Here is a 24,319-nt window from a genome sequence, read left to right as displayed (position 1 = left end):
GTCTATATAACGAATGGGGAGACGGGGGTGGGAGGTGACGTATACCGTTGGTAGTAAAGGGCTGGTTATACTCCCACAGCAGTGTGTCGTAGTGAGCTTGTCTCAGGTATGACGCAGATATTTTTGATTTATGCCCAATTTTAAAGCGTGGTCTGTGCTATGTTATTCCACGCTAAAACGCAAGAGGGACATGAGGGTGGAAAAGAGCGGGGATCCAGGTGGAAAAAGGATCCCAGCGTTCTTGCACACCTTGCTCTTCTAGCTGGTCCAACTTCACTAGTCTTTGTGGAAAACTGGACTTGTTTTCCACAATGGCGGTCATACAAACAAAACAAGCCGGTAAGTTACCAAATAGGAAATACGCATAGTGTAGAGCGGATGTAGATTACACCAATCACAAGCCTCCTGTCTGCGGTCACCTACAATTTTGGAGAGTTTCTGAGCATAAACCAGCCTTAACCCTGCCACCTCCTCAAAGTTGATTAGCGATACTGACCCCCTCGGGCCATGACAGAGGTGTCATTCAACTGGTTGTAAGTTGACATCTAATCCCAAAAGTTATGAAAATATTTAATGAAGGCTGAAAGGTTGCTTAGTGTTGGTTTAAAACGTCTTGAGCTTAAGGGTCATTTATTAAAAGGTGAGCAGAGATCATTACCTAAGAGATACCAGATGCTTTACCTAGGACTGCGCTGCATAAATCCTCCAACATCTGGCCGAGTAATCAGGAGATGCTGCTTGTTTCCAGCTGCCTTCCACTTTTATACTGCAGAGGACATGTATCACTGATCTCTCTGAGCAAATACATACACATTCATGCACTCCCTGAACCGAAGGGCTCAAAATATATCCCCATCCAGTGGGACTGGATTCCAGAGCGGACTGCAGTGGCCAAGAACAATAGAGTGATGTTAAGACACTGATGTTTGCTTGTGCTACCATCTCTCTCTTTATCCCCTGTTAGATTCTGGATACATCTAACTGAGAAAAAATGTTTGTCTATATTAGACGGTTTTTTCTTTTTCATGGTTTTAATTAGGAATAAGAAACAGGTGGTGTCCAGTCTATGGCTTCCAAAATGACAAAGAAGCCCTTAAATACCAGTTAAACGGTGCAACCATTATTCCATTAAAAACAGTCACTCACACAAGAAGAATGCTGTTCTTTACATCCAATAATATTATATAAACTTTATCTTCATGGGCTCTGTGTGGGCTACGTATATAGGGTGACTTAACGCTGCCATATGTGATTTCTTTGAGATGCATGCAAACACACAGTCATGTCAGCACTTCTTGGGCTAAAAGAAGGAGGAATACAATAGATTGTGATGGTGCTGAATACATGGAGGCATAGATGAGGATAACTAGCAGTAGTCTGCCAAACCACTGAGAGTGATTCAAGGCAGAGAGGAGGTCTGGTTGTTCTGTAAGCAAATCCATTTCAACAGCTTGTAAAATGAGCCACAAACACACAGAACTACAGGCAAATGTATGTATATAGTCTTTGAAAGAAAATGCAATAAAACATACAACTTCACTACATTCCACCAACTGCAGAAATCTGCATCAGGCAGTTTATGCAAAACTTTAGTTTTCTTAAAGGCTTCCTGTGCAGCATTGCTCAGCTTTTATCCAAATGATTACTATCTTGCTCCACTTTGCATAAGTCAACAGACTAATAAACTAGGAATTATGCGAAAAAGAAATCTAATGTGTATGGTAAATTTTGAAAACCTGAGTTTTTTTTTCAATGAGTCGCAGATGATGTTGCTGTAGGAAGAAAGAATCTTCTGCAGCGGTCTGTCCTCCACAGGATTTGAATCAGTGAAGGCATGGTCATGTTCACATCAAAGTTAAATCAATACCAGGTTGGAAAAATATAATCCTTAATATATTCTATATTTCCAAATAGACCACTCGAGATAGACATCAACTCTGGCAAACTACAGCTGTCCACAGGAGGACGAGGAATTATATGAATTTTAGATTAGTATTTATACAACAAAAAGTGAATAGAATGCTGTGAATGAGAAAATATCCCTTTTATGTTTCAGACACTTGCAGAATTAGCTGTAGGGGTTATTTTCTATTTTTATAGATATTTTTTTTATAGATATTGGGGTTATGTTGTGTTCATATATTCCTACAGTTTATTGAGGTTTGCAGATATTTGTTTCCTCGCCCAGCCCTCTTCACATCAGACTGCCGCACATTGACCCATTTGAGGTTTGGACTTAGCTATATATTGATTCTTGTTCAGCTATTTTCAAACCCATATCACCTCTCTGTTGGGATCTGGAGATCTGCCACCTGTCTCCAGCAGGGTACGCTGTGGATCTCCTGGGCTGGAGCCCTCCAGCACAGCTGACGTTCATCAGCCCATCAGGAGACCTGCCTATTTAAGCAGCTGCCAGACCTTCCTTCAACGCCGCAGTGTTGACCAAGTTTGGTTAGCGAACCTGAGCCTCTGTGATTTCTAGAATCTTTGTCTCCCAAGAGAAACCCAATTCTAACCTGCCTCTGTCTTCTCACTCACAGGAAACCTGTCTCTTGTCTGAAGCTCTGGATGAGCTTAGCCTGTTACCTGCCTGCCTGCCCTAGAGAGCCAAACCTGAAGATCTCACTCTGGAATCCATCTGCTGCTCTCAGGGAAAGAGCTAATCAGTTAAACCAAGGTCTGTCACTGGAAAGTCAGAAGCTAGACGCTGCTGCTGCTGAACACTCTGCTGAACCTGCTGAACCAACAGGAACCCAACCGGTTCCCTCTCTCAAAGGAGAAAGCCTGAACCTCTTCAAGGTATTTCCAGAAACATCTGAAACTCAACAATTCACTTGTTAAACTGGCTAATCAAACTATCTGTCTCTGCAGACGCCTGAGAATCCTGCCCGGACCAGTTTCCTGAATCTAGTCCATGTTATTATTTGTGAAAACCTTCAATAAACTCTGTTGAACTTTTTATCAGTCTCCAGTGGTGTTCTGCATGTGGGTTTAATCCCTAAACCAACCATGACACTCTCCCCAACTGGATAACAATGGGTATTAGGCTTTAGTGCAGACACGCTGGGTTCAATTAACTGCAGAAATAACTGCTTTATCGTCAAACATCTTCGATCCCATCTTGCCAAAAGACATTGCTCTAAATGTTTGAGTTTTTTTTTTTTTTCAGATATAAGTTTACATGCATAAGTCCCAATGCCATTTTCTTTTCAGAGAGAACAGCCTAATGTTTCTAAAAGTCTTTTTCTAACAGTTTTTCACTAACTGAGCTCTACATCAGATGTACCTTCTGGGCTTTTTTGGTTTTTCTCTGATGATTAAAAGGATTGACCTTATGGTAAATTATGCAGCAATGTCCACTCCTTAAAAAGGTGACAATTCATTCCTGCACATAAGTAAAAGTTTGTTTCTTCCTAATGATCAGTTGGGGATTTACACTTTGCAATATGTTGAGTCTGGGCTTGATGTACAGCAACAATTGCTTTGTTATGGTCATTTTTCATGCCTTTCCATCTTGGCGTTATTTTGCCACACACACTTGATTGTTCCATACCAGAAAATTACTAAAAACTTCAGCTTTGACAGAGGAAACAAGTTCATTTGATTAGCGACAATGGAAGGTGTTTCATCCAGAGGATTTTTTTTGTTTTGATTTGTTGTTTAAGGTAAAGAAAAAGAAACTGAAAAATAGTTGATGGTTGGATTTTATATTGATCTAGTATCTATACAAATAATTGTCAAATCAAGCCATTGTAGTAACGCAGGTGAAGCTTTAACTGTGGTGCATGTGTTGACAAACCAGCAGAAAGACTGAACATCTTTGGATTCCCTTCCATTGCATTCCAAGTTAATGCCAAGGCTCATTATGGCTTGGTTAAGGTGAAGACTATCAGGAAGAACTCAAGGGAGCTCTGACAGAATCGCCATAAAACAGCCGGAGATCATCTCGTAAAAAGCACAGGTTGGAAGTCTACTGTAAGTGGATGGAAATTTGAATGCCTCCCAGTTCTGGAAAATGTTTAGGAATGTTGTAAAAAACATTCTGACGCTCTAGGGACTCGACACCCTGACAGTGATCTGGTGTTGACGTTTTTTTGGTTGGATACCGCAGGAATAATAATTAGAGCAAATTGTAGATGTGAAAGATGTTCACAGCTAAAAAGTGTAATGTTATACCCGGAGGAAAACTTCCAAACACTGAGAGAACTTACTGATTCGGTTTTTGGCTTCATTCAGTTTTTCTCCAAGTCTTTTGGTCTCGGCCGATCTGGTTAAAAGACAGCAGGTTTTAACTGAGCACAAGAGTAAAATAGTATGAAAAGTAGACTGAAAAAAAGGTTTACTATATTGGATATTGTTATTTTAAATAAATTATTGGAAAACTAGAATTAAGGTAACAACAAAAAGGTGTGCTTTCAGGTGCAACGACTATGAAAAAGGTAAAAAGAATGTCTATTTAACCTCACTACCTATACATTTTTACATTTTGTTAAAACTTTTAAACATTATGTAATCAAAAGAAATCCTAGATGAAAGGGGTAACTATAAAACATGGTATTTAGTGGAATATCTTGTTCCTATTGTCACTCACCTTTCTTTTAGAATATTCTTGTTCTCTTCAATGGTTTGATGTTCTTCATGATCTCTTATGAATATCTCAAAGGCTTCTTGTTTTCCCATCGACAACTTTGTACCTGGGAGAAAAGAAATCTGAGTCCTTATAAAGAACAATACATCAGCCAACCAATATGAGTTCAAGTAGAAATATATATATATATATATATATATATATATATATATATATATATATATATATATATACACATTTAATGATGGAGAATTAGGGACAGGCTAGAGATTTTTTTTATTTCGAGAAAAAAGCTGTATATTATGAGAATAAAGTAATGAAATTACAAAAATAAAGTTGTAATATTACAAAAATAAAGTAATTAAATCATGAGAATAAAGTCGTAATATTACAAGTATAAAGTCAAATTATTACGAGAATAAAGTCATTAAATTATGAGAATAAAATCGTAATATTACAAAAATAAAGTAATAAAACCATGGGAATAAAGTCGTAAAATTACAAGAATAAAGTTGTAACATTACGAGAATAAAGTCGTAACATTACGAGAATAAAGTCATATGACGAGAATAAAGTCGTAACATTAAGCGAGAATAAAGTCATAACATTACGAGAATAAAGTCGTAACATTACGAGAATAAAGTCATATTACGAGAATAAAGTCGTAACATTACGAGAATAAAGTCATATTACGAGAATAAAGTCATATTACGAGAATAAAGTCGTAACATTACGAAGATAAAGTCATAAAACTACGAGAATAAATATTAAGAACCTAAAGTTGTATTTTATGACAACTTTTATAATAATAATATCATGTTAAGTTATACCTTGGCATCGGTTTGACAAATAAGGAAATCTTTTAGCATCAGCATGAAATTGGGCAGTAGGTCAAAGTGGACTCAGGTTGCTATTTTGTGGAGCTGGTCGGAGCAAAGCTTTCTTTCTGAAATCGGTTGTGTTATGACGACTTCATTCTAGTTATTTTTCATCTTTATTTTCGTAATTTTATTCTCGTAAATGTACAACTTTATTCTCATAATATTATGACTTTGTTTTGGTAATTAGAAAAAAAATCTCTAGCCTGCCCTGATACTCTGTCATAAAATATATATAGTGTTGCAGGTTAATTACTGAGGAGGGGTTGAGAGCTGGTTTTTAGTTTTATAAAAACTACTTTTCTTTTAACCGTAAATTAATGATTTGCTTTAAGTTGATGCATTACATAAAATCTTCTGGATTGTGGTTGAAATATAATAAAAGGAGAAAGTTTTCAAAGAGAATACACATTAGTAATTCCTAAGGTACTGTATAATCGCTTTTACAACCAGGATATCAAGTTGCAAACTTCTTTCAATGAACATATCAATTTTTTTTCTGTATTTCCTTTTTAACTAGCTACAGACAGATGGAATCATAACTGCTCATGCTGGGTTTGAGATCGTTATCTCTAAACTGCCACTAACAAACAGAATAAACAGCATTGTTTCGCGGCCGTTACTCATTGGCAGACAGAGAATAGGACTCTAATCTCCAAAGTATTTGCTTAACTGAACCCATCATTCAATTTACCTTCTTTTCAATGTCTGTGTTTGTTATACTTCCCTGATATGCATCTATTAACTATGGGAAAATATGGACTAAACTGTACACTCTCCCACATCCTTTGACTCAAATCTGGGAGCCAGATGTGGGCTGAACCCCCCAACCTTCCACCTTTTACCAAGGACAAACCACAAGAACAATTAGAGTGTTGTTCAGGGTTAGGTGGGCTATAAACACAGATATAAACATCATGTCAGAAGCACCTACTGGAGATTTTATCCAAGCTTAACATCTACAAACTGGGACATCCCTACTTTTTTACATGCTTGTAATAATACTTCATACGGATGTTTATCGAAGAAAGCATACATCTGCATTAGATATATATATAAATGCATATGCAACACAATACCAGCAGATAATTATCTGTTGCTGCTTTTGATGTTTTGCAAATATGCTTGAAAATATTTTAAAAGTTTCATCAATATGGGGGAAAAAAAATCCTCTCCAGGTGGATTTACTGTGGAACAAGAAGAGAATTCAATTAGTGCGAACTGTTTCCACTGAGACTTAAATGAGATCATCCTGGTCCAGCAGACTATCTACTTCAGTCAAACTGAAAAGGTTGCTGCCTGGAGAACATAAAGCTTAAAGGTTAAATTCCAACACATAAACATTAAGTGACCCATTGAGCAAGATACTCAACAACTATGCAGCCATTTGTTTTGAATTAAAACAGATTAAAACAGAGCAATGGAGGATGATGTAATGTGCTGATAGTTTGGTTATATAGGTCAAAAAGATAGGTGTTTCCAGATGTGAAGAAACCATGTGATAGAACATTTAAAAATAAATGTCAATACTTGGGTCATTCCTTACATCCTGTCAATTTTACAAAGAAATTAAAACTGATGTTGTTGTTTTTTATAAACCTGAGAGTAAACCTTTGTTTGCAAAAAGAAAAGAAAAAAGTATATATATAATCTTTGCTTTCAGATTCATTAAGTAAGGTTCATTAACTGAGGTTTGCTAAAATAAGATTTCACCTAAATAGATTAATGGATCTACCATTCAAAACATAATCCCATAATATTTTCACGCTAACAACAACTATGGCAAGCCATTTTGATATGTACAGTACTAGTTTTAATAAATGTGTTTTCTGATATAAAAAAACAACATTTTTTTTTTTTTTGTCTAAATGACCATTTCGAACAAAATGACATTCTCCACATCTAGTATAGACATTTATAGATATCTGGATGTCTATAAATGAATTTCACACCTTCATATTCTGTTGGGATCTGGAGATCTGCCACCTGTCTCCAGCAGAGAGCGCTGTGGGCTTCCTGAGCTGGAGTCCTCACCACACCTGAGGATCATCAGCTCATCAGAAGACCACCCTTCATAAGCAGCAGTCAGACCTTCCTTCGACGCCGCAGTGTTGACCAAGTTTGGTTAGCGAACCTGAGCCTCTAAGAATTTAGGAAATCTTGTAGACTTTAGAGAGAAACAAGCTTTTCTAATCTGCCTCTGTCTTCTTTGATTACAGGAAATCCCACCGACGTCTGAAGCTCTGGATGAGCTTAATCTGAGAACCTGCCTGCCTGCCAAGTAAGCCAAACCTGAAGATCTCAATCTGGATTCCTTCATCAGCTCTCAGAGGAAGAGCTTGGAAACATACTCAAGTCTGAAAACTCTCAAGCTTGAAGCTAGACGCTGCTGCTGCTTAACTCTCTGCCTCTTCAACTGTCTCTGGACCCAACCGGTTCCCCCTCTCATAGGATCTGTCAGAACCTCTTCAGGTACATTGAAAGATTCATCTCTCTCATCATACAATCAAACTGCAAAGCTAACTCTCATCTCTCCAGAAAGGAGTTGAAACCAGTCCCGGACCAGCACCTGAACCAGTCATTACATTTTCTGTGTGTGTTTCTCAATAAGCTTTGTTCAAACTTTTACTCAGTCACCAGTAGTGTTCTGCATATGGGTCAAGTCCTTAGCCCATCATAACATATTCCTAATATTACTGGTCATTTTTATTATTAACTATGAAAAAATGTTTTTCAGAGATCATAAATACATTTTCAGACAAGCCGATAAATAGCAGAATGGCCATTTAAAATGTGTAAACATATCTAGATATACAAAACTTAATTCTTACTACTATAATTTTCTTTTTTGTACTTTCTAAAATTCAGCTTCTGCTACAAAAATGTAATTTAGAAAATATATTATAGCAGTTGTCTTGGAGTGTGATTTTAATCAGAAACAATCTTCTTTTAGTGATCTACAAATGGAACAAGAGAGAGAAGTGATTTTAATTAATATAAAAAGGGCCTGCCATAGCCCACTTCAGAGAAACTTACACATTAACTGAAGCAACAATCTTCTCCTGCACCATATTCCTCTCCGTTGTAGCTGTATTGCTGTTTATCTGTCTTCTAAACACATTCTCCTTTTTTATTTTGTATTTTTAAATTTCTGCATTCACATCTCTAGTTCCAGGTGAGTTGAAATAGGCACTTCCTGTTGCCTGTTGTCATGGTGACTTGTTGAATCAGTGCTCTGCTGATAATGGCTTTTCATACTTGTTGCGCATGTGCTTAACTGTGAGTGGACCTAGTTAAAATTGATTGAAGCAATTGATAGCGGCCATTTTTAAACCGAACACTCAGAGTTCCTGACTTTAGGTTAGATCAATTGAGAGTTGCAGATTTAAATCTGAATTTGTTAAACCTGCTTAGTGAAACAGACCCTTGCTGAATTATGCTATATAAACTTGCCTTGTCTAGTCTTAACAGAATGCCGAACACGAAAACATCAAATAAAAGAAAACATTGAAAACAAAGAACATATGAAAAAGGCTAGGCCTGTTAAAGCTTCATAAAACAACAGAGAATTTATAAAAAAAAAAAAAAAACACAGTAGAAACCCCAAAGCTAAAGCTAGCTAACACCACAGTTAATTAAAGTTTCTTCCCCAAATCTCCTGAAACAGTATAACATGAACTTTAAAGTTTTCTACTCTCTAAACTGCAGTGCATGTCTTTACGTCATCAGCTTCTCCCTGCTGGTTAACAGCTGACGGAGCTTAAAGTGTGTTCTGCTCAAACTGTTATAGCAAACAAAGCAGAAAGAGAAGAAAATTCGGCATGAAGTGTGATAAAATGGGAGAACATTCCAAAGCTGAGACATAACTGCTTGTAAGGGTTTTCAGGACCTGGAATTTTTTATTATCTATTTCTTTTAGTTTTTAATCAAAATGAATTGATGACATTAACATTTTTGAATCAAATACCTAATTTAGTTAATATGCTATCTAGTGAAGGATTGGGCTTACAATAACTGGAAAAACCAACTCAGTTCAAGACTTCAATAATGTTGAGAAAAAAACTTTTCCTTCAGCAACGTAAACTGTTTAGGGAATGTTTTCAACTAACTTCTTGCTTCCAAAAACATGGACTTAGGTAAACCACTGCAGCCTTTCAGCTTTCATCAGATTTTCTAAGAAAAACAACTTAATGTGAAAGCAGAGACAATACATTTACAGTAACCAAAACAAAGGGGATATTGATTTATTCACATCACTGCTGAAAAAGTAACAAAGACGTGTAAGCTACTAAAGTTATATTTTGCTAGTCAGTTAATGAACTTGTAGGTGTAATATCATCCTCATTTTTCTCATAGAGAAATGGACCATGGGTTGATTTTGGTAGAGAGGCGGTAAACCCTAAAACCTTTTTTGAGAAACATAAATGAATCCCAACAGGCCCTTCAACTGTTTCCTTTTCGTTTTGTTTTTATGTGCATTTAAAAAAAGAAACTACTTTAAAACACTTTTTTAACCATGCGTTGAATTATAGCTTTCTAGCCTGAGCTCAGCATAAAAAAGGTCCCATTTGGGCTTTGATGTCACACAAAGTGGTCGGGGTCAGGTCAAGCAATGAGATTTTTTTTTCTCTCATACAATCCAATCTTAGTCCATTTAGTTAATTTTATAGCCTTAGACAGATTTATTTTGTCATATTGTAAACACAAGTGTAAACAAAAAGAAATTTCGTTAAGAACAGCTCTCTAGACAATTTCATTCTTTTCAAGTGCAGCCTTGAAAACAGTAAAAAAAAATACATAAAAACAGTAATATATATATATGACTGTATAATATATATATATATATATATATATATATATATATATATATATATATATATATATATATATATAAAATATACATAATATAAAAAAATTTCTTAAAGTTATTATAAAAAATAGAGAACTAGTACTTTAGTTGTCGCCTACTATTTTGCAAATGTTACATGCAGCAGGTAATTATACATAAGCGGAGCATGTAGTGTGCACAAGAAACTCATGGCTCGGCACAAGTTCTGATCGATATCTCCAACAACAGTACATAATGTTCTCCATTTTATAAAAAAGTCTCCTTTGAAAATAATCAATGGAGGCTCTAGTGAAGTTCCACTAGAGCCAGCCTTCTTTATTAGTTCATTATGTCTTCTTACATGTATCCACAGAACATGATCCTTACAGAGTTGTCTGTCTTATCTAACTGACAGTGGGTTTTTTGAAGCAAGTGTATGATGGCATATTTTACTCCAACTTTACATTATGGTAATAGTTTCTGAAAACTGGTTGCATGTTAAAGGGGGCCAACGGGACTCTTCTGTTAGGGTCTCTGTGTCACGTTTTGGTTGTAGTTAAGAGGACCCAAAATGCAGAGGCAGAGAGGCTGAGGTGAATTCTTGTAGTTTTAATGAAAAACACTAATAACAGAGGTAAAATCCAACTAAAATGTAACTCAGAACAGAACCACGGAGACATGAAGGGAAACGAGCACAAGGAGCCAGGGAGAGACGAGGTGAGAGGACAACGGCGACGACAGGACCAGCAACCACAAGGAACCAACCAGGACTGACTGCAGAGGGAGAGTATTTGTAGCTGACTGAGACAATGGCAGGGCTAACGAGCTGACAAGGAGCAGGTGTGAGAGGAGACAACGAGGGAGCCAAGGGGAAAGGGACACACACAAGAGGGCAACAGAGGAAAACAGAAAAACCTGAGAACTATCAAATCTAGAAAATACAACAAAATAAGAATTAAACCAATAAAACTAGCAAACAAGGAGCAAAGTAAAGCACAAAATAACCAAGACCATGACACTCTGGGGTATTGCTGTTTTTTTTTTTTTTTTTTTTTTTTTTTTTTTGGTTGGAGTGAGCTTCCTGTCACAGAGAGGAACCCTTGTTGGTGGTTGGGCCAAACCATGTTGCTGCACACCTGAAAACATTTCTCCACTGTGAAATCAATAAGGTCAATCAGTTAATCAATCAATCAATATAAAGATGACTAGCATGGATATAAGCTGATTGAAACACTTAAGGATCCAAGCTACCTTCCCTTTATCTCTCAAATAATCCAAATCAATCAGTCATCAGTTGTCATCAACCAACTTGTTCCGAATCAGTCTGCTTTCTCCCGTCAGATCAACCAGAAAGTTACAACAGAATTCCTGCAGTCTTCGATTTGCGATTCTTGTTTGCTTTTTGTATATAGAGAACATCTTCCTCAAGACTGAAACTCCTTCCGGGGCTAAAGTTATTAAGGTACCACAATGTAGAATCCCACAGATTTTCCTTGCACAGCCAAAAACATGCAGCTAAGGTCCACAGGCTGGGACTGGAACCTGCAACGCCAGTGTCGAGAGTTAAGGCCTCTTTGCATGGGTTGTACATTTCACTGCAGAAGCTCTGCCATGCTAATGAACTTCTTTTTTAGAATGCCTCTTTAGCCTCTGGTGGCCATATTGTGATGCATCATTTCACTCTTTTAACAATTTTCAACTCTCTGAGATGTTTTCAGCTAACCTTCCCTTATTATACTTTATTGTTTGGGATATAAATCTTTTTTAATGTTTTGATACAGTGTCTGAATAAAAGAACACAAAAAAGTATAAACTAATATGACTGGATTGAAATACAATTGCAGCCATTCAAAATGGCCGTTCCCAATTAAATGGCAGCCGAATGGCAGCCCATTTCCCTGCAGGTCCCAGCAAAATCCCCTCCAACTTCCAGTCAATGAAATCTGATATAGTACAATGGATGCTGAATGTAAATGTTGACTCTACTATTTTGCAAATGTTACATGCAGCAGGTAATTATACATAAGCGGAGCATGTAGTGTGCACAAGAAACGGAGCAGGGCATTCATGGCTCGGCACAAGTTCTGATCGATATCTCCCACAACAGTACATAATGTTCTCCATTTTATAAAAAAGTCTCCTTTGAAAATAATCCATGGAGGCTCTAGTGAAGTTCCACTAGAGCCAGACTTCTTTATTAGTTCATTATGTCTTCTTACATGTATCCACAGAACATGATCCTTACAGAGTTGTCTGTCTTATCTAACTGACAGTGGGTTTTTTGAAGCAAGTGTATGATGGCATATTTTACTCCAACTTTACATTATGGTAATAGTTTCTGAAAACTGGTTGCATGTTAAAGGGGGCCAACGGGACTCTTCTGTTAGGGTCTCTGTGTCACGTTTTGGTTGTAGTTAAGAGGACCCAAAATGCAGAGGCAGAGAGGCTGAGGTGAATTCTTGTAGTTTTAATGAAAAACACTAATAACAGAGGTAAAATCCAACTAAAATGTAACTCAGAACAGAACCACAGAGACATGAAGGGAAACGAGCACAAGGAGCCAGGGAGAGACGAGGTGAGAGGACAACGGCGACGACAGGACCAGCAACCACAAGGAACCAACTAGGACTGACTGCAGAGGGAGAGTATTTGTAGCTGACTGAGACAATGGCAGGGCTAACGAGCTGACAAGGAGCAGGTGTGAGAGGAGACAACGAGGGAGCCAAGGGGAAAGGGACACACACAAGAGGGCAACAGAGGAAAACAGAAAAACCTGAGAACTAACAAATCTAGAAAATACAACAAAATAAGAATTAAACCAATAAAACTAGCAAACAAGGAGCAAAGTAAAGCACAAAATAACCAAGACCATGACACTCTGGGGTATTGCTGTTTTTTTTTTTTTTTTTTTTTGGTTGGAGTGAGCTTCCTGTCACAGAGAGGAACCCTTGTTGGTGGTTGGGCCAAACCATGTTGCTGCACACCTGAAAACATTTCTCCACTGTGAAATCAATGAGGTCAATCAGTTAATCAATCAATCAATATAAAGATGACTAGCATGGATATAAGCTGATTGAAACACTTAAGGATCCAAGCTACCTTCCCTTTATCTCTCAAATAATCCAAATCAATCAGTCATCAGTTGTCATCAACCAACTTGTTCCGAATCAGTCTGCTTTCTCCCGTCAGATCAACCAGAAAGTTACAACAGAATTCCTGCAGTCTTCGATTTGCGATTCTTGTTTGCTTTTTGTATATAGAGAACATCTTCCTCAAGACTGAAACTCCTTCCGGGGCTAAAGTTATTAAGGTACCACAATGTAGAATCCCACAGATTTTCCTTGCACAGCCAAAAACATGCAGCTAAGGTCCACAGGTTGGGACTGGAACCTGCAACGCCAGTGTCGAGAGTTAAGGCCTCTTTGCATGGGTTGTACATTTCACTGCAGAAGCTCTGCCATGCTAATGAACTTCTTTTTTAGAATGCCTCTTTAGCCTCTGGTGGCCATATTGTGATGCATCATTTCACTCTTTTAACAATTTTCAACTCTCTGAGATGTTTTCAGCTAACCTTCCCTTATTATACTTTATTGTTTGGGATATAAATCTTTTTTAATGTTTTGATACAGTGTCTGAATAAAAGAACACAAAAAAGTATAAACTAATATGACTGGATTGAAATACAATTGCAGCCATTCAAAATGGCCGTTCCCAATTAAATGGCAGCCGAATGGCAGCCCATTTCCCTGCAGGTCCCAGCAAAATCCCCTCCAACTTCCAGTCAATGAAATCTGATATAGTACAATGGATGCTGAATGTAAATGTTGACTCTATCTGTTATTTTTCACATAAACAGTTTCCAAAAGCCCTACACATTGTTCTATAGATTTATCCTCTGTTGGTTTCGGAGCAATAACTGAAAACAACAAAACTTAAAAGAGCGCAGGATACAATGATGGGTAACAGATGGGTCAAGAGAGCAAAAAAATACAATTCCTCCACAAGAAAAACCTGGATAAAACAGCTTTGCCTATATTGCATGTCTTGTCTAAGTGACTGATGCAGGCTGCACATCATATATCAGTGGCTCTATAAACCTCTGCTTCGCAGGCATCCCTCAGAACTCTGCTTTCTGCCCCTTATTAAAATGTCTGATTTCTAATCCTGTCTGAGTTCAAACATGTTTGTTTTTCACCAGCCAATTCTTTTAAGAGACCCTTTCTTGCCCGCTCTATTACCGTAACAGAGCAACATCACAGAAAAATGACAAAGCACATAAGGGAGCAGTGGTTAGGACAGAGAGCAGTACAACTTGATGAGTCTGAGGCTCACACACCGTTGCCCGGTGGCTATGGCCCAGCTTGTTATCATTACACTTAAACCTCTACTGATGCAAAATTAACCAGAAAAGGCCTCAAAAAAATCTGCCTTTGGCTCGAAAGATAAAAGCTCAACTGGCTTCAGTGTCAGCGACCTCTGCGTTGTTTAATTGAAATGCCTAGAAAGAAAATACTGACAATGTACAAACAGCTGTTGTGTTAAGAGTTGCAATTGAACTTTGCCATTATCTTCAAAGGTTTAGATCATAATCTATCAGCCTGAGCAAAACAGGAAGGGGAATTAAACAACCAAACAATTTCAGACAAAGGTGACCGTCAGTCTGGTTCACTAGGTCAGATTAAAGAATTGTTTAATAAAAAATAGTGTTTACAACCAGTTATTGTGGATTTAGATACTTAAAACCAAGTAGGATATAATTTGTATCTATTAAACTTAGATACTGTGTGAACTTTGCTTTTAGATTTTTTTTAAGTCATTGGGTTTTATTATACCCCTTATGATTGATTAAGCAATAAGGTTTCAAACTCATCAACTTTTCAACAGCAACATATTGCATGTCTAATATACAGTCCTGTCTACAGTTGCACTGCTGAGAGGACATATTCTTAAAAAAAATTTATTTTAATTATACCACAATCCCACAGCAGGAATTCTGCAGAAATTAAAGATGTGTGATGTCAGAATTTCTAGGTGGTGAAATCCAGAAATCATTTTCTGTTCACAGCCCCCAGCCCACAGTAGTCGGTCAGACTCTGAAGCTGAAAAGCTGCCTACATTCCAGTTGAGGAAGATCACCTGCCTAAAGACTCAGCACCTAATGTATCACAAATTTATCACTTGATCCAGCCATAAAAGTGTTCAATGTCATATAATGTTTAGTCTTTTCGCTGTTTTTACTGGGGCCTGGTGACAGTTAACTGCTACAGAATCTGAAACTTGCCTGTTAGCCACAGTCCCTGTTTTTCTACCTTTAATACACATAATAAATGATTCTTGTGTAAGGGAACCAATGTGATGCACATGGAAGCACTGACTATAGTGGGTGAAGGATGCAAACGGCGTGTAAATACACAATTTCCGACCAAAGTCAAAAGGTCCTGCAAACTCAAAAATTAGAGTAGGAAACAAAATAATTAGACTAACACACAACCACAGGCAAAGTAAACATGCTGTACGTGGCAAAAACATGAGACGCAAACAGGACATGCACACAATCATGAAGTGGAACAAAATTTATTGTGCATTTTAAAGTTTATCAAATAAAAAAACGGAAAAGTGGGGCCTGCAAAAATAATGGGGCCCTTTACTTTCAGTGCAGCAATCTCTCCAGATGTTCAGAGAGAATCTCTGAATGATCCAATGTTAACCTAAGTGACTGATGGTAATAAATGTATAGAAGCCACCTGTGTGCAATTAAGTCTGTATAAATGCACCTGCTCTGTGATTGTCTCAGAGGACTGTTAACAACACAGACATAGCAGCGACGTGGACAGGTACCAGATATTACAGGCTAATAAAGAACCCAAAGGACTGCCCATTCCTAAGGGGCGCATCGGTTTCAATTTGTTTGTTTTCTAAGCCAAAACAAGACTTTGGTTTTTGTTCACTCTATAAAGCCTCAAAGTTCCTGGATGGGAAGTGAAACATCTTCAAACTTGGGGGAAAAAAAGTAATGTGGATTGTTTTTTAAAATTTTTGGAATGACTATGACTTGGATGACTGAGAATCTTTACTTGCATACTTAAAGCACAAAGAGCATCATTGGGGAGCAAGGAACACACCAGGCAGGTCAGAGATACTGTTGGGGAGAAGTTTATAGCTGGATTTGGATACAACACATTTAAAACTTTAAAATCCAAAGGAGAACTGTTCAAGCGATAATATTGAAATGGAAGGAGTATCAGACTACTGCAAATCTACAAAGACCCGGCTATCCCTTTAAACTTTAAGCTTAAAAAAGGAGAAGACTGATCAGAGATGCAGCCAAGAGGCCCATGATCAGTCTGGATGAACTGCACAGATCTACAGCTGAGGTGGGAGACTCTGTCCATAGGACAACTATCAGTCATATGCTGCACAAATCTGGCCTTTAGGCAAGAAATTCATTCCTTAAAGATAACCATAAAAAGCCTTGTTTAAAGTTAGCTACAAGCCACCTGGGAGAAGGTGCTCTGGTCAGATGAAACTAATGGGAAGATGGATGGAGCCAAAACATGACTATTCTGGAAGAAAACCTGTTGGAGTCTGCAAAAGAGCTGAGACTGGGATGGAGATTTATCTTCTAACAAGACAATGATCCAAAACATAAAGCAAAATCTAAAATGGAATAGTTCACAAATAAACATATTCAGGTGTTACTGTAGAATGGCCTAGTCAAAATCCAGACCTGAATCTAATCCAAAATCTGTGGAAAGAACTGAAAACTGCTATTCACAAACTCTCCATCCAACCTCACTGAGTTCCAGCTGTTTTGCAAGGAAGAATGGGCAAAAATGGCAGTTTATCTATGTGCAAAACTGATAGAGACATAACCCAAGGGACTTGCAGCTATAATCGCAGCAAAAGGTGGCGCTATAAAGTATTATCTCAAGGTCTGTTTTTTTATTTGTTAAAAAGTTTAAAATGTCCAATTTCCACATTTTGTTCCACTTGACTGTGTCCCACTTTTTGTTGATTCTTCATAAAAAATACAATTTTATATCTTTACATCTGAAGCCTAAAATGTGGCAAAAGGTCGAAAGGTTCAAGGGGGCTGAATACTTTAGCAAGGAATTGTAAATGTTATGTCCTTCAGTCCCCTCCAGAGGAAATCTGGAGGAAAGAGAGCTACTGTAAGGTAAGTTTTCCTTTAAATCTTAAGTAAACTCTTTATCTCTCTTTAGCATCCTCTTAGCATCCTTCACTAAGGGTCTGGTCTGAGTTGATGGATCGCCTCCCACTAGAGGTCCAAATCGCATCCATCACACGGTGCTAGTTTGCAGCTTTTCTGAACTTGAAGTTTATTTTTGGTACTTGCATAGTTTTTCCCCTTTGCTTGTGTTTTAATTATTTTTTTTTTTGCTAGTGTAACTTTTAAGTTTCACAGCCATTTTTTAGTATGCATTAACCTTTTGAATTTGCTATGAATTTGCATTTTTACAAAAAACAATGGGCAGACTTGTCCAAGAAAACAGAAAGGTGACAAAAATGCTAATAATTACTTATTGCAGTTAGGAGAAGTAGAATATAATCCATTACCACAGCATTCTCTTGAAACAAAATGGTAACAGGAGAAGACTACCCTGGAGTCCCTCCTGTGGGTTAAAAAGGGGAAACTAAGTCTACGTTTTGCAAGGATTCATCAAAGATGGATGTTAACAGATTGAAAGAACATTGTCTGGGCTGATGATTATGTATCTTAGGTGTAAAATTTAGACAGTTAGGTCAGAACTTGGATTAAAATCCTATCTTGTATCAGCAGTTCTCATTCATGGAGTCATAATGCAGTGAGTGGTACTTTCTATAGTCTTTGTACCAGTTGACCATGATTTGAACCCCCAACATAAATGTGTATCGATTCAAACCCCATGAACTTAATCCTGGTCTGCAGACAGCTACTTCCATCCACGTCATACACCATACAAAAAAACTCAAATCATCTCAAAATTATATCTCAAACATGAAAATAAATGAGTTGTACTCCAATGGTCCCCTCTATCACATCTAAATTGCAAACATCTTTGTTGTAGATCATCAGATTTAAGTTATGGACATTTACCAAACAACTTTCCAGAAACTGCAGGATGCTATCAAGTCAGTTTAGACCAAAATCTCAGGAATGTCTCCAAGATGTTGAGTCTAAACTACAAAAAATTTAACGTAAAGTACGGTCAGCAAGGAATAATCAATGGGCCTATATTTATACCTAAAACTAATATTGTTGGGATCTGGAGCTGTACCACCTTTCTCCAGCAGAGTGCGCCGTGGATCCTCCTGAGCTGAGCCTCCAACACACCTGAGGCGCATCTCGTCATCAGAGGATCCTCTCCTATATAACCTGCCTTCAGACCTTGCCTCAACGCCGCAGTGTTGATCCAGTTTGGTTAGCACCTGAGCCTAGCAATCACCTGAGAATCTTTGTTGTCTCTGATGAGATTAGATTCTAACACCTCCTTGTCTCTGCTTTCAGGAATCCTGTTTCCCTTGTAAGCTCTGGATGAGCTTAACCTGCCAAGCCTGCCTTCTGAGCCAAACCTGAAGACTCTTCTCTGGATTCTCATGCAGCTCTTGGCTAAGAGCTGGAAACCCCAAACCAAGGTCTGCCTTCAAGTCAGAAGTAAGACGCTGAAGCGGTTATTGGACTCTGCTGAACTAAACAGTCTCTGGACCCAACAGTTCCTCTCTCAAAGCAAAACCCGGATTAATCAAGGTATTCTTCAGAAACTCTCAAACTCAAACTCTTCAGTTCCTGAGCTAACTGAACTGTAATCCTCACAGACTCCAGTGAACCTGCCCCCAGGCCTGAACCAGTTCCAGTGTTTAATTCCATGTGCTTGTGCTCAAATAAACATTGTTAAACTTTTCATCTGTCCCCGTTGTGTTCTGCATATTGGGCTTTTCTGAACCCATCATGACAAATATGTTTGCGGTGATTTAATGAATTTAGTGTTAGAGTAAAAAAATAAAACAATCATTTTCGTTGCCATCAATTAGTCTTGGAGTGGCAATTTTTGACCAAATATAGTAACATCTCACTCCTGACATCTTCCGTCAGCGATGTCACGGTAAGTGGTAGGTAAGCCAAGCGCCATTCTCCCCGCTTTACAAGCAAAATCAATGGGAACTACTAGACACATCTGCAATCAACAACAATTATTGAAGATTTCCAGAGGACTTCACCATTGAAATTCAACACTATAGTTAAACCGAAAATGCCCATGTGCATGGCAGCTGGATGTTGTAATGCATTGGGTAAAGTGAAAAAAATATATGTTATTTCATCTTTCCGATTCATGATCCACCACGGACGTGTTTGTCGTTGGATTGCCAACTTGAAAAGGAAGGATTTGTCATCATCTTTGCCATCTGCCAATTTCCGGCCAGAAAAAAAAATATGCAACAAGTTGCCAACATTTTGAAGAAAAATGTTTTCGCGTTGTAATAAACACCAGATACAGCACTGGGACTTGATCAACAGCCGATACCGCACCATGAAGTGACAAACTGGTAGGTTACAGTAGTGTTCCTTGACACTCCGGTAAGCACATTCAAATGAAATTACTCTTAATTAAAAACACTTATCAGTTATTGAACACTATGTAATAATTTCATTTTTAAAGTACTTTCAGAAGTTTGAATTCTGAATATGACCGAACTTTTCCTTTAAAGCAGTTCCTTTAGCACCTCATTGCTTACAAGAAAAAGCATATTTAGGGGCCTGTAAACTAATTCTAGTTTTTAAAGGAATTGTTCAGTTAAAAAATTATTTAAAATATTATTTCTTATTTCATAAAGCTTCTCTCTAAAAATAAAGAACCTGAAAAAGAATGTGTAAGTACCTCTGGTCTTGTCCTGCACATCCCGTCCTCCTTTCTGCTCTGAAATGCACTGAGAGTTTCCTTTTCTAAACTGTGGCATTGTGGACTCTCTTTTGTCCTCTGCTCTCAGAGCATCCATGTTTTCCAGATTTAACTGAACCGCTGTAGATGCTTGGCCTTCATGGTCCACTCCAAAGCTGTTCAGGTTTCTCTCTCTAAACTGAGGCGCTGTAAACACTTGTTCTCTTTGGGTCATAGGAAAAGTGTCCGCATTTTTCTGTCCAAACTGGGGCACCATGGGAACTTTTCCACTATGGTCCTCTGCATTTTTCTCTTTTCCTTCTTTAAGCTGAAGCACTGCACGTTGCTGACTTCCATGGTCTGTGGGAAACATGTCAACCTTCCCAAGTCCAAACTTTGGTGTAAACATTCTTTCACCGGGTCCTGGTGTGAAAGTTTCCACATTTCTTTCGTTCAGTAAAAACATTGTGGATCCTATCCCATCAGAGTTCATGTTTGCTTCTTTAGGCTGAGAAAAAGTGGATAAGCTCGAAGACCTTAGGGAGGAGAGAGATTTAACATCGTTGTTGTAAGCAAGTTGAGCAATGGCATCATCTGCTCTTTTCTTTTCTTTCTTCAGTACTCTCACTAATATACCTGTAGATCTGGTTAAGGACTCAACAAGGAACAGCAAGGAGAACAGACAGTCTAATACCCAATACATTTTTTTTTTTTAATTTAAGATGTTAGTGATTGAATGATCCATAAATATCTCCAGAAAAACCCAAACTTACAACTTTATGCTCTCTCTGCAAAATCCAGCCCATAAGCAGTAACAATTTGAATCATATCTTAGGGTGCGACCAGTGGCGGATCTAGGGGGTGGCTAATTGTGCTACAGTACCGGATGTTTCCAAAAGAGCCCCGGATCTCGCCTCTGAGCTGATCTGAGTAAAATGTGCAGTATTGGAATTTAGTGGAGTTGGGAGTGGCAGCATGTGCATGAAAGCAGCCTGTAGCATTACTGCGCAGAAGAAGTGTTTCCCTCTCGTCACTTTCAGCTTTTAGGATTCAGGCGCTGTAACTACCCGATCCATCCCAGAAGCACGGTCCGTCTGGGAGAAGGACGAGCATCTAGATAAACATCTAGGTCGCCCTTGATTTTATTTCGTTAAAAAAACCTAAATGATGTTTTTCCCTCCCGAAAAATAATAAGCATACTAAAATATAATGTGTTAATGGTTAATAATGTATTTCCTGAGAAAATAAATGCCTTAAAATCCTTCTGTTGTATCACTCGTCTCTGCCCTATCTGCACAGGAAATGGGATCCTATGCTACTCCCGGGAGCTAACTTTTTTGGCTTTGGATTTGAACATAAATCTGGTCTTTTTAGTATACAGTATATGGTATATATTATAGTATATGGTGCATAATCTAAAGAGAGAAACAAGTAAAATCAGATTTAATCATATTTTGCTGGACTGCTCTGAGCATGTCCAATGATCAGGTCAGAGATGCAATTTAACGTAGAAAATGTAAAAAGTATCAAAATTCTCTCATAAAATTCAGAAAACATTTTTAAAGATTTGTATTAGCATTCATTAGTGAGTTAAGGATAGAAATAAGTAATTTTAGTACCATAATTACATTACTTATTGGACACCAGGATGTATATCTGTTGGCGCATGGACGGATAGGCCAGAGGCTTTTTCAAAAAGTGTCACTGCAATCAGTAGAAAATGGAAGAAGCTAAACATAACTGTCAATCTCCTAAGAAAGATCCTAAGAAAGCTGAGAAATCAGCCCAGAACTACACAGGAGGAACTGGTCAATGACCTGAGAAGAGCTGGAACCCCTGTTTCCAAGGTTACTGTTGCTGTAAGACGTCATGGTTTGAAATAATGCATGGCATAGAAGATTCCCCTGCTTACACAGGCACATGTCAAGGCCCGTTTTAAGTTTGCCATTGGCCATTTGGATGAGCCAGAGGAGTCATGGGAGAAAGTCATATGAGACAAAAATACTGTAGTTACTGTACTGTACTGTACTACAGTACTGTAGTTGTTTGGTCATAATTCTACTAACCCTGCTTGGAAGAAGGAGAATGACGAGTACCATCCCAAGAACACCATCCCTATTGTAAATCATTGGGGGGGGGGGGGGGGGGGGGGGGGGGGGGGGCATTTTGGGGAACAAGCTCCTTATCTCAGTTAGGGCATTGAAGATGGGTTGAGGCTCGGTCTTCCAACATGACAATTACCCAAATCAGACAGCAGGATAATCAAGGACTGGCACTGGGAGAAGCATAACAAGGTTCTGGCGAGGTCTAGCCAGTCTCCAGACCTAAACCCAATACAGAATCTTTGGAGGGAGCTCAAACTCTGTGTTTCTCAATGACAGCCCAGAAACCTGGCTGATCTACAGAAGATCTGTGTGGAGGAGTGGGCCAAAATCCCTCCTGCAGTGTGTGCAAACCTGGTGAAAAACTACAAGAAACGTTTGACCTCTGGAATTGAAAACAAAGGGTACTGTACCAAATATTAGTATTGATTTTCTCAGGTGTTAAAATAATTATTTGCAGCTTTATCAAAAAAAATAAATAGTTAGTAAATCATAAATTGTAATTTCTGGTGGGATTTTTTTTAGATCATGTCTCTCACAGTGGACATACACCTACAAAGACAATTTCAGACACCGCCATGATTTCTAAGTGGGAGAACTTGTAAAACAGCAGGGTCTTCAAATACTTATTTCCCTCACTGCATAACATTTCTATTAGCAAAACATATTAAAAGTCATTTGTAATCTTCCTCCCCCTACTCAATGATTAACTACTTTTCATTCAGTTTAAATCTCTCAGGAATAAATCAAAGATTTGTACTGACATTTTTGACAAATTGAAAAATGTTCTTGGGAGTGTGTGTCTTCTACAAGGCAGTGCAGCATCTTTCTGTCTCTTAATGCAGGCTTTTGGGTTTGGGAAGTTAAAAATTAAGAATGAGAGGTAACACTGTAATACTTCAGGCATCAACTCCCCTGCTAATGCATTTCTGCTAACTGTATATTCATAAATCAAAGTGCGGAGCAAGGAGCAAAAACTGTATCAGGAGGTGATAAAATATACTTGTAAACTAAAAGAAAAAGATCCAAAATAGTACATTTGACATTAGATGAGCCAAAGCAGCTGGAATGACACATTTGTGAAAGTGGTATTGTGTTATATATTTTATACTTAGCTGTAAGTGAATGAAATGTCAAACAAATGAAAATGAATGTAACCTTGGGCCAAAAAAAACTTGCCAATAATGTCAACTGATGTGAGTTTGATGCTATAATCCAACCCAGCAATTTAAAATCCAACTTTAGCCAGCTAGTCGATCACTTTCTTACAATGAGATTAACAGACATCTTTGTGGCAAGGCTCTAACCCTCGTGGCCATCAGATATTTTGTGATGTTCAAATTGGAGACATTCTCTGGGATGATGAACAGATAATTTTCTGAAGATGTCGAAGTAATTAATTTATGTCCCAGTTAGTCATCACAAAGGGGATTTCAGAGGCAACAAAATATTTCCGGTGAAACCAACCACTTTCAGAACTGCCAGTTCCAACATACCTAACTACTTACAAAGGTTCAGAGGCCAAGTTTTACCGAAAATATAGCGCTGACAACACATAGTCTCCCCTCTATTAAGATTTAAAGAATCGTCCAGACTTTTCTTTGAAAAACCTATTTATTCAATAGGGTTATTTCTAAAAGCTATGGTTATCAAGGTTAAAAGGTTAATAAATATCATTAATCTATTATTTTATTGTTCTTTAAGATCACATAGCAAAATTTCCCTCTGTTTATCATGATATTTAATCTTAATGTATACAAATAATGATAATACATTCTATTTAAAGTGTCTTTCAGGTAACCAAAAAAACATAGATATAAAGTAAGAGGAACAACACAAGCACAGTAGTTAAAATGCTATGAAAATAAATGGGCATGTACTGCATATAGAAAAACCAAAACAAAGTTTTTGCTCATAAATTCTTAACTATAATAAACCTTGCTATGGTCAACAGAGGCTAAATGGTCTTAAAAAAAAAAAAAATTCATACAAACGTTCACCTTTGATGGCTTTTACTATTAGAGGGTTTGAGAGGTGGGTAGTAA

The 24,319-nt window shown here is 37.8% G+C and overlaps 1 protein-coding gene across 1 annotated transcript in view; it reads right to left on the bottom strand.

The window, feature by feature from the left end:
- The window catches only part of kif6 (kinesin family member 6), a 99,055-nt gene that overhangs the window by 21,449 nt on the left and 53,287 nt on the right, over positions 1-24,319 (bottom strand). The window contains exons 13-15 of the mRNA XM_038292755.1: positions 20,173-20,808; positions 4,592-4,694; positions 4,212-4,267 (exon numbers count right to left, since the gene is read on the bottom strand). Coding sequence (XP_038148683.1) covers positions 4,212-4,267; positions 4,592-4,694; positions 20,173-20,808 — 795 coding nt within the window. The remainder of the gene's footprint in view (positions 1-4,211; positions 4,268-4,591; positions 4,695-20,172; positions 20,809-24,319) is intronic.

Source organism: Cyprinodon tularosa, unplaced genomic scaffold (genome assembly GCF_016077235.1).
Source record: "Cyprinodon tularosa strain WSP-4 unplaced genomic scaffold, ASM1607723v1 ctg316, whole genome shotgun sequence".
Lineage (NCBI taxonomy): Eukaryota > Metazoa > Chordata > Actinopteri > Cyprinodontiformes > Cyprinodontidae > Cyprinodon > Cyprinodon tularosa.
Note: the sequence above shows the minus strand (reverse complement) of the source record. Positions and strands in the feature narration are given on the sequence as shown.